The sequence below is a fragment of the Miniopterus schreibersii genome (genome assembly GCF_964146895.1).
Source record: "Miniopterus schreibersii genome assembly, chromosome: 21".
Classification (NCBI taxonomy): domain Eukaryota; kingdom Metazoa; phylum Chordata; class Mammalia; order Chiroptera; family Miniopteridae; genus Miniopterus; species Miniopterus schreibersii.
In genome coordinates this window covers 11,675,929-11,691,232 of record NC_138123.1, presented here as the reverse complement: position 1 = coordinate 11,691,232, position 15,304 = coordinate 11,675,929, and the positions used below count along the sequence as shown (strand labels likewise).

The 15,304-nt window shown below is 51.5% G+C and overlaps 1 protein-coding gene across 4 annotated transcripts in view; it reads left to right on the top strand.

The window, feature by feature from the left end:
- Positions 1-93: 93 nt before the first annotated feature.
- The window catches only part of TAF5L (TATA-box binding protein associated factor 5 like), a gene marked incomplete at its 3' end in the record, with an annotated part of 30,592 nt that continues 15,381 nt past the window's right edge, over positions 94-15,304 (top strand). The window contains exons 1-2 of one of the 4 annotated variants that reach the window (XM_081124060.1): positions 94-304; positions 12,950-13,094. In XM_081124060.1, coding sequence (XP_080980186.1) covers positions 12,953-13,094 — 142 coding nt within the window. In that variant the 5' untranslated portion in view covers positions 94-304; positions 12,950-12,952. Of the gene's footprint in view, positions 305-615; positions 1,109-12,949; positions 13,095-15,304 lie in introns of those variants that run through there. The other 3 variants (XM_081124063.1, XM_081124061.1, XM_081124062.1) reach the window with 3 other exon arrangements.

Genomic DNA, 15,304 nt, shown 5'->3' with positions numbered 1-15,304 from the left:
CGGGGCGGGGCGGGGCGGCGCGCACGCCAGGCATCGCCAGCAGAGCGCCGAGGCGCCTCGCCCATTGGTGGAGACGGTTGCGCGTTGGAGGCCCGAGCGGCCCAGCCCGCGGCCCGCTCCGTGTCCGTCAGTCATGGAGCGGCCGCCCAGAGCCGCGGCGGGGGCGGCGGGGCGCGGGGCGCGGGGGCCCGGCTGAGCCGGCCGTCGGAACGAGACCCTGCAGCAGCGACGACGGAGGCGGAAGCAACCCGATCCCGGAGGCGGCGGCGGCGGCGGGAGGAGCCGGAGCCGCCTGGGATGTTCAGTGAGTGCGGGGCGCGCGGGCGCGGAGGGCCGGGGAGGGGGTCGCGAGCCGAGCGCGCGCGGGCGGCGGGGGCCGGGAGGGAGGGAGGGAGGGAGGGCGGGCGCGCGGGCGGCGGCGCGCGGCGAGGCCTAGGCGGGGCGCGCGCCCGCAGCTCCCGCCGGCGGGGCGGTGGGGGCGGGGCGGGCGGGGCCGGCCGTGCGCGGGCGCGGCGGCCGCGCCTCCGCCCTCGGCCTGCGAGTCCCAGGCGGCCGCGGGCGGCGTGGCCTGCAGTCGGCGGCTCCACCTGGAGGGGCTCTGCGTTCCCGCTCCGCGGGGGTCCTGCCGGGGCGGCTCCGGGGCACCCGCCGGGAAGGGGTCCTGGGCGCTGGGCAGCCGGGCAGGGGCGCCGGTCCCGATCTCGTTGAAGGAAAAAGGAGACGTCTTTCGGGCGAACTCAAGATTAAACTTCGCACATGGCGATGGTGGCGGACGGATGTGAGATCCACCTCCGCCCGTGACAGGGGGCGATCCCGAGTGAGAATAGCTGTTGCTGGCGGACAGCAGCCTGCAGGGTTGCCTTCGAGGGGGGTGGACTCCTGACAGCCGCGGGAGAGTCGGGCGCTCCGGCGGAACTCGCGATCGCCGAGGCTTTGGAACATGTGTTAGGTGAGGAAGGCGTCGGTGCGCGCCGAGGTGATGCTCAGAACGGTGGTGACACTTTAGACTTCGCGGAAGCCGAGCGCAGGAGAGCCTCGTGCAGGCCCCCTCGGTCCTGATCGTGTCCTCATAATGCGCGTCTCGCCGCAGGTACCCTAGGATCGCAAGGTAAGCCCGCCAGCCCCACGCGCGCGCTCGTCGTAAATGGACCCGGCTCTGACTTTGTAGGTTGAAACCTTGGAGTGGTTAACTCCCGCTAACGAGCCTTTGGGCGCCGTGCTGGGAGGAACGGGGGGCGGAGTTGGCCTGCCTTCTGCTAGGTGATGCACGCGTGTCATGTACCTGAGTGGGGGGGGGGGGACACGCCGCGGCGCTCCCCAGCCTAGGCCGCCGCCCTGCTTGAAAATGAGAGTGAAAGGGGACTTGGCGCCACACCTTGAAACTCGGAGAAACTTAGTGTCACGGATGGGGGCTGGGTAACTACAGAGACCTGAGGTTGAAACCATGTAACTGCGTAACCTCAGTGAGCCTTGGTTTCCTCTTCTGGAAGAGACCGATGACTTCGGTGGAGCTTTTAAAGGTGCCAGAGAAAGGAATGATGTCTGTGAAAATGCCTGACGTATGGGAAGCACCCTGTGAATATCCTTGTAGGCCTAACGTTTTTGTGTAAATGGGATGCAAACGAGTCGATTTTCTTTATGAATTCTTCCTGCCTGGAAAGTTATTGTTAAACTAGAAAACCAAAAGGTGGGCTTGCCGTGAGCATTTTCCTGTGTGATCAACAGTTGGAATAGTTTGTTGCTCCTGCCAACAAAGGTGAGGTTTGCATGGGCTTCTTTCACTCTGGAACTAGGTAAAGGCCTCACTTAACTGCTCAGTAACTCTTTTTGTATTTGGGGGGTTTTGGGTTTTTATTTTTGCAAACCTGTGGAGGACATCTCTGGAGAAAAGAAAGGGGTTTTGTTATTGATGATTAGCTTTGACTGGAAGGGAGCCTGGGGATCCTCTGTTAAACCAGCATCACTCAGTGGACAGTCCTAGGAGTCAAGTTTCCAGCCTCTCTTCCTGTGACAGGCAGTTTCTCAGGTAGTGGCTATTCTGATCACTCTCCACAAGCATCTGGGAAGCCTTCGCTATTGTGATCCCCCAAAGCCCCTGATCTAATGCAGAACCTCTGAGCAGCAGCACCCTAAAGGAAAAGAGCTCAGAGCCTGCGGCCCAGTGGCCTGAGTTCCCATTTGGGCACCATGGAACCTTGGGCACCTTGTCTGGCTTCTTTGGGCCTCACCTTTCCCATCTGAAGAATGGCACCTAGCTCATAGGGTTGTTGTGAGACGTGAAGGAGAGGCACTTAATAGTTTCTTACCAGTGGGGTACACTCAGCAAGTGTTAGTATTAGTAGTGGGGATGTAGAAACAGACTAATAGTGTGGTGAGCACTGTGAGAGAGGCTTGTCCCTGGGTTCATTGGGTACAGGGGGCCATAGGCAAGGAAGCATTTGGAAGGAAGAGATGGCTCAGCCGAGCTGAGCTGTGAAGCTTGGGTAGGACTTAGCTAGACCAGGTGGAGTGCCAGTGTGGGGCGTCTTCAGTGAATGGAGGAGCCTAGCCAAGCCCCTGAAGTGAGGTGGTTGGTACCCACCAGCTGTGTTAACACAGGTGGGTCAGAGTTGAAACGACACAGTGGAGGCGGAGGTTTTTTTAATTCTCCGCCCTGGTGGAAGCAGTAGGAAGTTTTTAAGATGAGCACAGAAGACATCAGGTTAGCTTTCTGGAAAAATAGTGCCTGCACTTGTGCAAGGTTGGGTTGAAAGTAGAGAAGGCCCATCCGCTTGTCCTGGCAGCTCCGTGTCTGCCTGTGGCTCCTGAAGGAAAGTGACTGCCCAGCAGAGACAGACACTTTTATCCAAACATGGGAGTTTGGAGAGCCCTCAGAGGAGGCACGAAGAAACTCCTAAAAATTACCTTCACGTGTGTGCTGTATATGCCTGATCATAAGACAAGTCTCTCTCTGAAAAGGGAGTCACCAGATGGATTAAGTCTCTCCTATAACAGGGCACTCTCTCAGTTACTCTATTTCCAAAAACAAGATGCTGTTTAGGCTAAAACCACCTCAGTCGATGCCAGTTTGGAATATTTATACAATCAGCCTGTTCAGTTAGTGCTGAATGAAAGAAGTCCTGCCCACCTAAATGGGTATTAGTAGCTTGGGTTGCGATTTCCATTGAGAGCATCATATGTGGATTCAAGAAATGCTCTGCCATAGCCGATTTGGTGGATGCAAAGGTGATGTGCTCTGGAAAATGGAATTGGATGATTCATAGTGGCTCAAGTGACCACAGGAACACTGATGTTGAAGGTGTAAGTGATTAATTGGAATAAAATCGTTTCATGCATTAATATATATACTGCCTTATGTAATATACTTTTTTTTTTTTTTTTGGTCTTTATTGATTTCAGAGAGAGGAAGGGAGAAAGAGATAGAAACATCAATGATGAGAGAGTCATTGATCAGCTGCTTCCTGCACGCCCTGCACTGGGGATCGAGCCCGCAACCTGGGCATGTGCCCTGACTGGGAATCGAACCATGATCTCCTGGATCCTAGGCCAATGCTCAACCACTAAGCCACGCCAGTAGGGATATGTAATATACTTTTAAATACATATAAGTAAATTAATAAATTAAAGATTATAAGTAGAGATTTGGATTTTATCTACAATCCTACAAGTTTGGGGTTTTTTAAGTTAAACAGATTTTCTTTTCTTTTTTCTCATTGAAAGGGTAAAGTTGTCTTAGGTTTGAGCTCACCTTTTTGACATTTTACAGAAATTAACTGCTGCTCAGTTGCTCTGCTGAAGCAAATTCCCCTTTCCTTTCTCGTTTTTTAACTTCAGGGAGGTTTAAAGAATGTGTACTGGCGAGATTTAGAAAACACTACAGAGAACTTCCATTCATAATTCTTTGTTTAGCAGTCTAATAAGTATCTTTCCGGGAAGATGTGCTGAAATGTATCTATCTGTATCTTAGTAACCTTCTAGTGTTTGTTAATAATAAAAGATGGCTTTTTTTTTTTCTAACAAAGTATGAGCATTTTGGAGATTTGGTAAGTTAGTAATCAGAAGTGTTTTGCAGCCCAGCCGGGCGTGGCTCAGCGGTTGAGCGTCGACCTAGGATCCAGGCGATCGGGGTTCGATTCCCGGTCACGGCACATGCCCGGGCTGCGGGCTCGATCAATGACTCTCTCATCATTGATGTTTCTATCTCTCTCTCTCTGTCTCCTTTCCTCTCTCTGAAATCAATAAAGATATAAAAATAAAGTGTTTTGCAAAACTTGGTGAGTTCACATCTGTAGCTAAGGTGCTGATGCATTGTTTAGTACCATGCCCAGAACTATGTGTCCGATACACTAACCATTGGCCGCATGTGGTTACTTAAGTTTCATGTAATGACAATTAAAAATCCAGTTCCTTGGTTACAATAGCACTTTGTGGCTGGTGGTTGCATACCTAGAACAGTTTTTATACTTGCAGAAAGCCTCATTGGACAGTACTACTCTATGAAAAACAGAAAGTCGTCCCTCCATTCCCCCCCCCCCATGTCATTAAAGCATCTTGGAATCCTCACTTGTTGCATTTGAATTCAGTTTCTGTCTACCGTGGTGTTTGCAGATAGAGCAAACATGAGTTTTCTTTATGAAGTCGAAACATAGTAAATGTAGATGTCCATTTTGTGGATCTCCTGTACTTCTATGTTAACGGGGTTTTGTATAAAAATAATTGTTCTGTGCCGCAAAACAGTGTTAAAATAGGAGTCAAATATTTGTAGCTTTTTGGTTCTTAAAAATCTAGAGAAATCATGAGCTTAAATTGTCAGTTCCAAACAAAAGCTAGACAACACTCACTTTATTTTCATGTGAGTTTCAAAGAGAAGAAAAGCCCGGTCCCAGGGAACTCTCCATCTTTCTGCGGAACTAAGAATGGTGATGGCAGGAGTGGCCGGCCTGCATGGCAGGTGGAGGGGAGGTTTTAAGCTTGGGACCGGCATGATCAGATCTGGCTGCATTCTCAAGGGTGGTTTGAGGCAGGGCTAGAGGTGGGGGGTATTGGGGTAGCCCAGTTGAGAAGAGGCTTGAGCTGCCAGCAACAGTGGCAGTGGGGAAGCAGCAGCTCTAACAGTCCTGTGAAGGATAGGAGTTGGTGGCCTCTTACAATTGAGAGGGAGAGAGAGAAAAGAATCATAAGGTGATGGCTTATTTTTGCTGTAGTGGTAGATGGCACAAAAGGACAACTATGAGAAGGTAGAGGTTTTAAAGGTACGTAAATCTGGCCCTGGCCAGAGTGGTTCAGTGGTTAGAACGTCGGCCTGCAGACCAGAGGGTCTCAGGCTTGATTCCCGGTCAAGAGCTTGTACCTGGGTTGCAGGTTTGATCCCCGGCCTGGTTGGGGTGCGTGCGGGAGGCAACCAATCAATCTCTCTCTCTCTCCCTTTCCCTCTCTCTCTCTCCCTCTCCCCCTCCCTCCCTTCCACTTTCTCTGAAAAATAACCAATGGGAAAATGTCCTCCAGTGAGGATTAAAAAAGAAAAGAAACAAACCTGGGCACACTGAATTCAGATGTTTGCAGCACCCAGGTAGAGATTCCTTTCGACGTGAGCTCAGGAAGGTGATCTGACTAGAGTGTGCGTCTTGGGTGAGTAGTCAGTGATGTAGGGAATGTGAAGGGTGAGAGTCAGACCAAGAGTGGAAGGGGGGGCGACTGAGAGAGGGCGTCTCAAGGAAGGAGGCACGTAGGATTTGGCAAGAGTTGAGGAATCTCAAGTACCAGTAAAGAGCCCACTGAGGTGGGAAGCACGGTCAGCTGCTGGGTGAGAGAGTGCGGGCTGGGAATGGCTGGGGGGAGCTGTAGGGAAAGAAGGTGTTTGGCAAGAAGTCTTTACTTCTGAGATATCACAAAGGTCTCTGCCCATGTTGGAGAAAATCAGTTCCTGGTGGCATCTGTCTGCCTGGCTGTGCGATTTCTGCTTCCCCTCTGCCCCAGTAAACCCCTTCAGGTTCTGCATTGCATCCTGACCCCCAACTCAGCCTTGTTCATGTGCCATTGACATCTTAGGACACAGGTATTTGCGTCATTCTGTGTCTGAGCGAAGATTGAATATAAAGGGCCGTCATAATTTTAAAATTATATGAGGTATGACTGAGGCTGAGAGTAGTATGGCTCATTTATTTTTCTTCTTTGATTTATATTTTCACAAAGCTGACTGAATACACATCATGATGCTAATGCAAAAGCTTAGGTTTTTAGGTCCTACTGAGAGTGACCTTTTGATAGTTATTTCAGCCATTTAGACTGCTGCAAATAAAAAGTACAGACCTAGTGTTTGAGTGCCTCCTAGGCACTTTATGTGACATTTCTTTTAACAAAAAATACAAAATCATTTTGTTTTTAAGCATAAATTTACAATTAAAAAATGCATTTACTTAAAACAAAAAAACCTAGCTACCTATCAGTATACTCAGATGGGGGCCGATTCAAGGATGGTGGTCAGTTTGCTGGATCTGTCTTGAACCCGTCTGTACTCAGAGCTGCCACCTTATACCTGACGGGTGCTGTCCATTTAGTGCTCTGTTGGCATCTCAGGGAATTGTGCAGTACTTAGCTGTTGAGGCGGCCAGCACCCCTCCACCAGCCATATCATGGACCGTTGAACGTGGGTGGAGTTGGGATGCAGTGAAGACGCAAAAGAGCTACTCAGCTGCAGTCCCATAGGATCGGCATCTTAAAAGTGTGCCTGGTTCCCATGTGTCTGCATTCCCCGTATTTCTATAAAATATGAGTGTGGCTGTGGTTTTTCCTGCATTTGTTACTATGAAACCAGAAAATAATCATGTCCTGATTTTATATAGCAGCTTTGTTGAAGTACTAAATAGTAGGCAACTGTTAATACATGAGAAAGATACATATGGTATCAGACTACTTTTAAATTCCAGAAATACTAATAATGTCACAAAAAGAGAAAAAGTATGTGATTGTCTATTTTTACTTCTAAAAAAGATATTTTATGTAAATTGAAAATGATGGGAAATCCTGAAATTTTAACACAGATAATTATATCCAAACTCAACTTAAATTTAAAAGATTTTTATAAAAAAGCTGAGGAGGTAACTTGAAATTGCAATATTAGTCTCATGTCTGAATCTCTCAAAAGATAGGTCTATTTTAAGGAGTTGTGTTTTTTTGTTTCTTTTTTGTCCATATATGGATATTAGTACTATGGAAATCTGTTGGGGGAGGGGAACTGGCTTCTCTGCAGATTTTTTTTTTTTTTGGAGAATTTTTTATGAGTTTATTTGAGCCAGACTGACAACACATGCGGGGAAACGATCTCAGATGCTCCCAAGAATAACCATTTTGCAGCTTTTATGTGTCTGAAATTAAGAAGGGAACCAAGGAAGATTACATGGAGGTGGGAGAAAGCAAGGCAGGGATTGGAATTACAGGGTAGTTAAGATTATGTGCTCTCTGGAGGGTTAATACCCCCTTTAGGGGCATTACTTCTGGTATTTCAAAGGTGTGTTACCCGAGGTGCACAGGAAAATGGACAGGGCTGGCTTAAAACCTTTCACTACGGAAGTCACAGGCCCGGGGCATGATCACCCACCGTGACCTGCCTTGTTCGGAATTTTTTATCAGATCACTCTGAGAGGTTACTTTCTGTCCAACCCCCTTCCCTCCACAGCTCCCCCTTTCGGTCATAATTATCCTGAAGGGTGCATTTGACGACCAACCTTTTGGTCAGACTGTGGTCTCACAGCACTGGGAAGGCCCGTTCCTAGGATGTCTCATTGACTGTTGGGGATGGGGCAGTGCTGTAATCGCGGGAGCTGAGTTGAGGCTGAATTTTTCCACGGGAGGGGCAGGTAAGTGGAATGCAGTCTGGTCGTACGGCTTTCATTGCAGGGAGGGAAAAACAGCTCCATCCTTTCTGTCCTGTGAACCGTCACGACCCGCGTTTTGCCTTCTGGCTCATTTCTCTGCGGTATAACATTTACATGTCCGTGAGGAGTCTTAGCAGCTACCTTATTCAGGCTCGGTATCATAAACAAGTGGACTACATAGGAAGACCCGAAGGACAAGTGTGACCATCGTGACTCATGTCATGAGCAGACAGGTAAAGACGAAATGGGTGCTCAGGTGTACCGGCCCTGCTCACGTCCTGGGGCAGCTGTCTACCTCTGGTGTCAGCGGCTTTTCAGCCGAGAGTTTTTGATGCCCATTGGTGTGTAGATGTCCATTCGCGGTTAGGTCCCTTCCAGTGAGATTGGGGAGCGTCTCCTATTTGATGTCCCTTCCAATAAACAAAATCTCCAGGTGGTAGTCAAGCAGTCTTTCAAGTCTTGGTCTCCTGGGAGCTCGCTGGGAAAGAAAGCAGCGAACAACTTGGCATTTTCTAGAAATTATCAAAGCCTGGTGGAAACACACTAGTTTGTAGAACAACAGGTGGATACAGATTTTACCCTGGAGGCATTTACAATTTACACCTGCCCTTGACAAGTCAAATTCCAAATGACCTTCCCGTGTCAAGGACAGCCGTGCTCAATAGCTCGGAGAATTGGGTTGGCACCTGAAGGACATCGTAAGTTGATTCATTTATCTAGATCCTCTTGAAGCTTCAAGAGGCCAGTTAAATGTGTTTTCCGTTCTACCTAATTTTAAAGCTGGCTTTTTCTAATTGTGCATGCAAACGATTCATTTAGAAGTAGAGGATCCTCATCTTGTCCATCTTCATTAACACGGGAGCTGACTGGTGGCCCTTGTTGGCCGCAGAGCAGGATTTCCCGCGTGGATTTTGAGATCTATGGAATCTGAACAAACTTCTAGGGAAAAGCAGCCTTTCCATGCGCCGTGTCTCCAGAGGAGCCAATGCTGTGGACATCCCTGTAGGACCGCTTTACGCCTAGAGGAAATTCTCAGGCGACCCCACGAAGATGCTTAGCCACCTAGGAACACCTGAGCAGGGGCGGCGAGTGCTCGCCCCGCGTCACGGAGCCGCAGCACGTTGCAAGGCTCAGGCCCCTCTCTCAGGGTGAACCCACCCGTTCCAGGGCGCCCTCTGCAGAACGCCGTTCATTATTCACTTGAACTGCGTGTGCTTTGGAATCAAATCCAGCTTAGTCCATCGGGTCTTGTCTCTGGTATTTTAGTTGAGCGTGGCTGTGAAGAGAGTCCATGGCCAGCCTTCCTGCCCTTAACATCCTTTCCCCTACGGCTGGCTCACCCCCCACCCTCTGGGAAGGTCCCTTGTTATAAATGATGGTTTGGATCCAGAGAAACTGCCCTTTGGGGCAACCAATTTGGGCAAATTTGTTAGAATGAGTATTTACAAACTAGTTTCTAGCGATCCCAAATATGGCCAGTTTTTACTGTCATTCATTTTCACTCCTAGCTGTTGGACGGCTGTCTGTCTTCCCCTCAGACATGCATAGACTGCCCCGCCTTGAGGCACCGTCGTTGCAGGGCCTCTCTATCAGTTGTTCTGTCTCTCCCATGCTCAGGTTATTTTTCATTAGAGGTGATCTCTTCCTCCCATCTCATTTGAAACACTAAGAGACACACTTTGATACATTCCCATGGCAACAAGAGATTGGCGGCAGGAAATCTGGAAAAGTTTTAGTCTCAGCTAAAATACGAGGAATCAGGCTGCTTTGGAAGAGTTTGGAGACTAAGAGCTCTTGAAGTTAGATTAAAAGCAGCTTTAGCTGGGGGGGGGGGGCAAAGCTGGTGGGTTGACTAGTCCTGACTTTTGGGCCAAACTGGTAAAGGACAGTACTCCCGCAGTCTCTGTATGCATTTAATTTTTTCCCCTCTAAATATAACATTGAATCAGAATTTCGGGGCAGAAATTATTTACACACACACACACACACACACAAGACATTATTATGTGTAGCCAGGTTAGAGAAGCGCAGAGGATGACTGGTACAGTCAAATTGATACAGTCATGCTTATTAGTAACCACAAAGAAACAGTTATCTGTCTCATTGATGGACAGATGAGTGCTTAGAGCACTCTCAAAGTATCAGAATCCTTGTATCAGCAATTAAACGATCTTTATTAGAAAATAATTTAAGCCCTAGCCGGGTGGCTTAGTTGTTTGGAGCATCGGCCCATGCACCAAAAAGGTTGCAGGTTCGATTCCAGCTCGGGGGACATACCTAGGTTGCAGGTTCGATCACCAGTCGGTAACATACAGGAAGCAACCAGTCAGTGTTTCTCTCACATCATGTTGGGGCCAGGCTATGTTGCAAAACAGGCCTGAAGGACTCAGGTCAAATTTCACCCAAAAGGGGTATCTTGAAGCACTAGACTGGTTCCCCACCTACAGAGAGACAGATAAGTTCCCAGCCAAGAGTTAGAGGCGGTCCTGCTCGTCTGGGCTGTTTGTGGCCGTCCTGCAGACACCCCGGTAGGGCCCCAACAAATATGGCCCGTTCAAGCGAGGTGTCCCTCTTCTGATGACCTCCGGCCTTACCGGGATGCCCTCTATCAGTTCTGTCCGTATCAGGGGTGCCTAGTTCCTCTGTCACCTCACGTGGAGAACCCTCGTGCTACAACCCTGGTCTCCAGTAATCAGACTAGTGACCTGTTCCCTGCCTTTCGTGTTCCCAAAAGCACTGGTCTTTTCAGAGGCCTAGGAGAGAGCAGCAGCCACCCCTCCAAGGGAAGGGAGAGTCCCTGTTAAGTTAACCCTGAGGCTCCCACAGAAGTTGGTTTCAGGGACCAGAGAAGATTCCTGGTGACCTGTGTGTGTGAGCCGGCTGGCCAGACGGAGACCGCACCTCGGGCCCCGAGGGCAAATCCTGTCCCCTTCTTTAGGAAGATTAGAAACTTCGAGGGTTCCCTTGTTTTGGAAGCAGAAAGAGTTTAGGCTCATTTATCCAGCAAAAGGTCCTGTTCAGATCCTCAGAAAACAATTCTAGTTGAAAAGCCAAAGTTAAAACGCAGCCATCCATTTTTTTTTTTCTGTCCTGTCCTCAGTTATGTCCATTCTCATCTATAGCCTAGAGTTTCCCAACCCTTAACCCTTAGCTCCACCTTGAGGATTTCAAAAGCTCAAAGAAAGTCAGCCTGGATTTCACTCCAGACGCAGAGGAAGGAAGGGAAAGGGAGGGACAGGACATCCTTCCAGCCAAAGGGCGAGGGTCTCTCCCTCCCCCCATTGGAACTAGTAACCTGGCAGGGAGGAGCCGTGGGGAAGGGCCTCTCGTGACTGCAGCGTTCCTGGGTGCAGGACCGCGTCTTGCAGTTGGTGGAGTGCCCAGTGCAAACTTCCCCTTCCATGACCCCATCCTGTCACAGGGGCCGGCGCCCTGATGGCTTTTAAATGCCCGACCCATGCCCACAGTGCAGCAATCCGCAGAGAGAGAAAACCCAGGGCCGGAGGGGAGAGAGCGTAGTCATGGCCTCGAAGCCAAGGTGGTGAGGAGGCTGGCTCACGACTGATGAACAGCCCGAGCTGCGGCTTCATTATGCACCGGGTGTGAGGCCCGTGGGGTCAGACGGGACTTGGGTTCAGCAGCCTCAGCCCTTGTGTTCTGGCTGGGAAAGAATTCAGAGCCAAGGCCCGAACTCTAAGAGAACATTTATTTCATTAATCAAATAGGTAGAAAAGTAATTCCTAGAAGAAATGGGCTCAGGAAACAAGTTATAGAGGCAAAGGAAGGGCCCTGGGGGCTTGGCAGTGAGGAAAGTAATGCTAACTCGGGGAGGGGAGGGGATCGGGGAAGGGAAAGCAGAATGTGTGGGCCTGTTCCCAGGAGGGAGAGCCCTGGGTTCTAGTCCTTAGGGTTTTAAGGGAGAAGATTTTAGGGGCGGTCCCAGATCTCAATAGACTATTCAGCAGCTCTCCAGGTGTGTCCTTTCAGGGCCGGGGTCTCCACCGATCGATTTGTCGGCGCCAGGGCAGGGGGTTGTTACCCAAAGCAGCTGGTCCTGAGGTCAGCTGTGGCTGGTTTTGTAGCTCCCCTGGGCCTGGAGCTGAAGTACACCTGAGGCCTCGATGTTATCTCTAGGGGAGGAAAGGCCACCCTGGAGGCCAGGTCCCACCCTGCAGTTGTCTGTTGCTAGGCACCCAGGGCTTTCCACCTGGCGACCTTCTGTACCTGGCCCATCTTCCTTGCTCTGCATGTCTAACTGCCTCCCACAGTTTTGCTGAGGGAAATTACTTTTGATTATTCAAGCCGATGATGCCACGGACGACCCCCAACTCCACTTAATGCCAAGATTTCCATCGGCCCCAATGAACTTTTCTTTAGAGATGCTCTCAAAGCACAAACAAGACCAGGTGAGCGCCGGGGCCTTTCATGTCCCCTGCCCACTCTGTGAGACGGGTGTTAATGAGCAGCGAGCCAGCCGCAGAAGCGGGCAGGGGGCGGTGCAAAGTCAGAGACCCCGAGAAATTCAGGATCTGGGTAAACATGCTGAGAACGTGAGGCGTCGCTGGCGGGGAGAGGGGTGCCGGGCCTTCTCCTGTGTCAGGAAGAGGCTGCCGGCCCGAAGCCCAGGGTCGGAGCCGCGTTTTCATTTGAGCCGCGCGGTTTACCTCCCTCGCTCTTTACTTGCAGCTGCAAGTACACAGAAGCATCGACAGGGTGAGAGGCTTGTGTATACGCAGAGCGCACCTCGCGGGCTCCTGGAAGGAAGGAAAGGAAAGTGGCAGGAAGCGTTCCGTGGGGTAGATTACTTTGGATAATTGAGGCTGATTTGGGGGTGATCTGTGGCGTCATTTCTGTGATATCTGTGTTTCCCGTCACTGACGTTGGCTGCATTATGGGGGAAGTAGAATCGCGGGGAGCCCCAGGCTGGTGATCGGGGAACTTAGTTTTGCTTCTTAACTGTTCACGGGCTGGTCTTCCTCCAGTGCTGATTTGGGGCAGGTGTGATGCTGGGCTGGGCTGGGGGATGTCCCGGACCTCTGACAGCTCTGCGTTCTGTGGTCCCGCCCCTCCCCAAGGTCATGAAACGAGTGCGCACCGAGCAGATTCAGATGGCAGTGTCCTGCTACCTCAAACGCCGTCAGTACGTGGACTCGGACGGTCCCCTGAAGCAAGGACTGCGGCTGTCCCAGACGGCTGAGGAGATGGCAGCCCACCTCACAGGTAGGCGGGGCTGCCCCGGGTGGCTGGGGCAGGGGCAGGAGGCGCGTGCCCATGGGCCCGTCCTCCTTCTGGAGGTGACCCCGGAGAGAGCAGGCTGTCCAGCGGCCTGGGGGCAGCACCGAGGGAGTGCCGGCCTCCAGACCCTGCTCAGGCGCCACTTCTAAGAACCTCCTGGTGTGATCGATCCCTCCTCAGAGCGCTGACTGGTTTTACCTGTGCCTGACGCCAGGTGCAGTTCTCCCTTCCATGCGCTCTTACCCTACAAGACTGACGGGGCCAGGGTCTCTGTCCCCCTGTACACACGTCCCCCTCCTGGAGCCCGGAGCCTCGCCCGTGGAAGGCAGGTTTGCTCGGCGAACGACTACTTTGGGATCGGTGGTTGGAAATATTGGCAACGTACATATGTCCCTGAGATTTTAAAACATTTTTAGGTCAAAATTGGGTTTTTTGTTTGTTTGTTTTTTGAAAAATTTTGTCGTGAACTCATCTGGAGTAACAAATAATTGTCACCTCGCTATTTCGTGTGTCCGGCTATTTATGTGGATGTCATTTTTTTATATTGAATTTGTGCACTGGCGATTTTGGAAAAAGAATTCACTGCAGGGTCGCCAGGGTGGCGATGAACTTCCTTAGCGAGCGCGGAGTCCGCGTTCGGCGCGCTTCCTCCGGCTCAGCCCCGGTTCCCCTTCCCTGCTCACGCGGGCCCTTCTCTCTCTCTGCCTGTACTTCCTTCTTCTGGAAGAGTCTCGCCACCTGCTCCACCGCCTCATGGTTTCAGCTTTTGCACTCGCAGCAAAAGCTACCTTAGCTACCTCTTGTTACCCTCAAAGCCGAGGATCTAGACTGTGCTCTAAGGGCGCATTGCGGTGGCTGCAGGGACGAGTGGGGGGACTGCGGAGGCCTGAGGATGCCCTCAAAGGAGCGAGTGGCTCCTGGCCCTCGAGGCAGTGGAGGGAGCTCCGTCCGGCGGCTGCCTCCTTCTGCAGCGAAGCCACCGTGTTCTTCTTTCCTTCAGACTCCGCTGGGTCACCTTGGCAAGAGCAGGGCCAGGGGATGGACTTGGCATAGATTCACAAGTGCCTTGTGGTTTCAAGTAGGACAGCCCGGGTAATTCCTTCTACACTTGCCGCCACGGCCTGTCACGTGCATTGATAACCTCCCACCGCCCTGTGTCCACTGGAACCTGGGGCGGGAATTCTGTGCTGCTGTTGGCGGGAATTCGGAGCCAGCGCTGCCGAGCAGCCTTCCAGAGCCTCCCGAGACGCCTGCGTGTCTTAGTTAGATGTGTAGCTCATTGGGAGAGCCGCTGTTGCTCCTGGAAAACCACCAGGAAGCGGTGAGAAACACGAAATGTATCGTAAGACTCGTCCGAGGTTTTTCTGCTAATTCAGTAATCGGAATATGTCTGTCTGCATTCAGCAGATAATTATTGAACATCTGCCGGAGGCCAGGCTGAACAGTTCTAGAGAGAGCTAAGATTTGATCGCAGCTCCCGAGGAGCTTGCCGTGTCGTCGGGAAGCGAGACACACCTCGGCCACTACAGGAGGGTGTGGGGTAGTAAGTCCTGTGCGGGGCGGGTGCCCCGGGTTCTGTAGGAGCAGAGAAGATGCTGGTCTAAATTAGCCTGGCAGGTCAGGGGAGGCTGCCCAGAAGGTCTCGTGGTTCCTGGCGTATAGTCAGGGTCAGGAGATGGTCAAAGGAGCCGTGAGCTGTTGACCAGGGGGGTTGGAGGAGGGTCTCCCAGGAATCTGGCGCGAATGGTAGAAAGGCCGCTCTGGCAGCTGTGCGGCCGGGAAAGGCCCGGCCCGAAGCGGGGGCTATGGAAAGGGCACAGCGCCGCCCAGCGGGGGCGAGGCCAGCCTGCGGTGAGGAGGTGCTGATGGCAGTGGGGAGGAGCCAGAGGACGCGGCGGAGGGCGAGGGAGGCCCTCCCTTCTTCGTGCACAGCCTCCTTCTGCGTCTCTATCTCCCTGGCTTCCGGCAGAGCACACGGGCTTCTCCGCATCTGGGCCCCCTTCGTGTCACGGCTTCCTCGGGCCTCTGCGTTACTTTCCGTTCCCGCATCCGTGTTCCGTCTTCTGAAATGTGTCCGTGTTTCGTCCAGACTGTCATTGAAGATGCTTTCCTCGGCCCCAGTGCCCCCTCCCCCTGCACAAGGGGTCAGGGAATTTTGTTTTTCTTTTTAGAAAGCATAAACTCACAGAATGGAG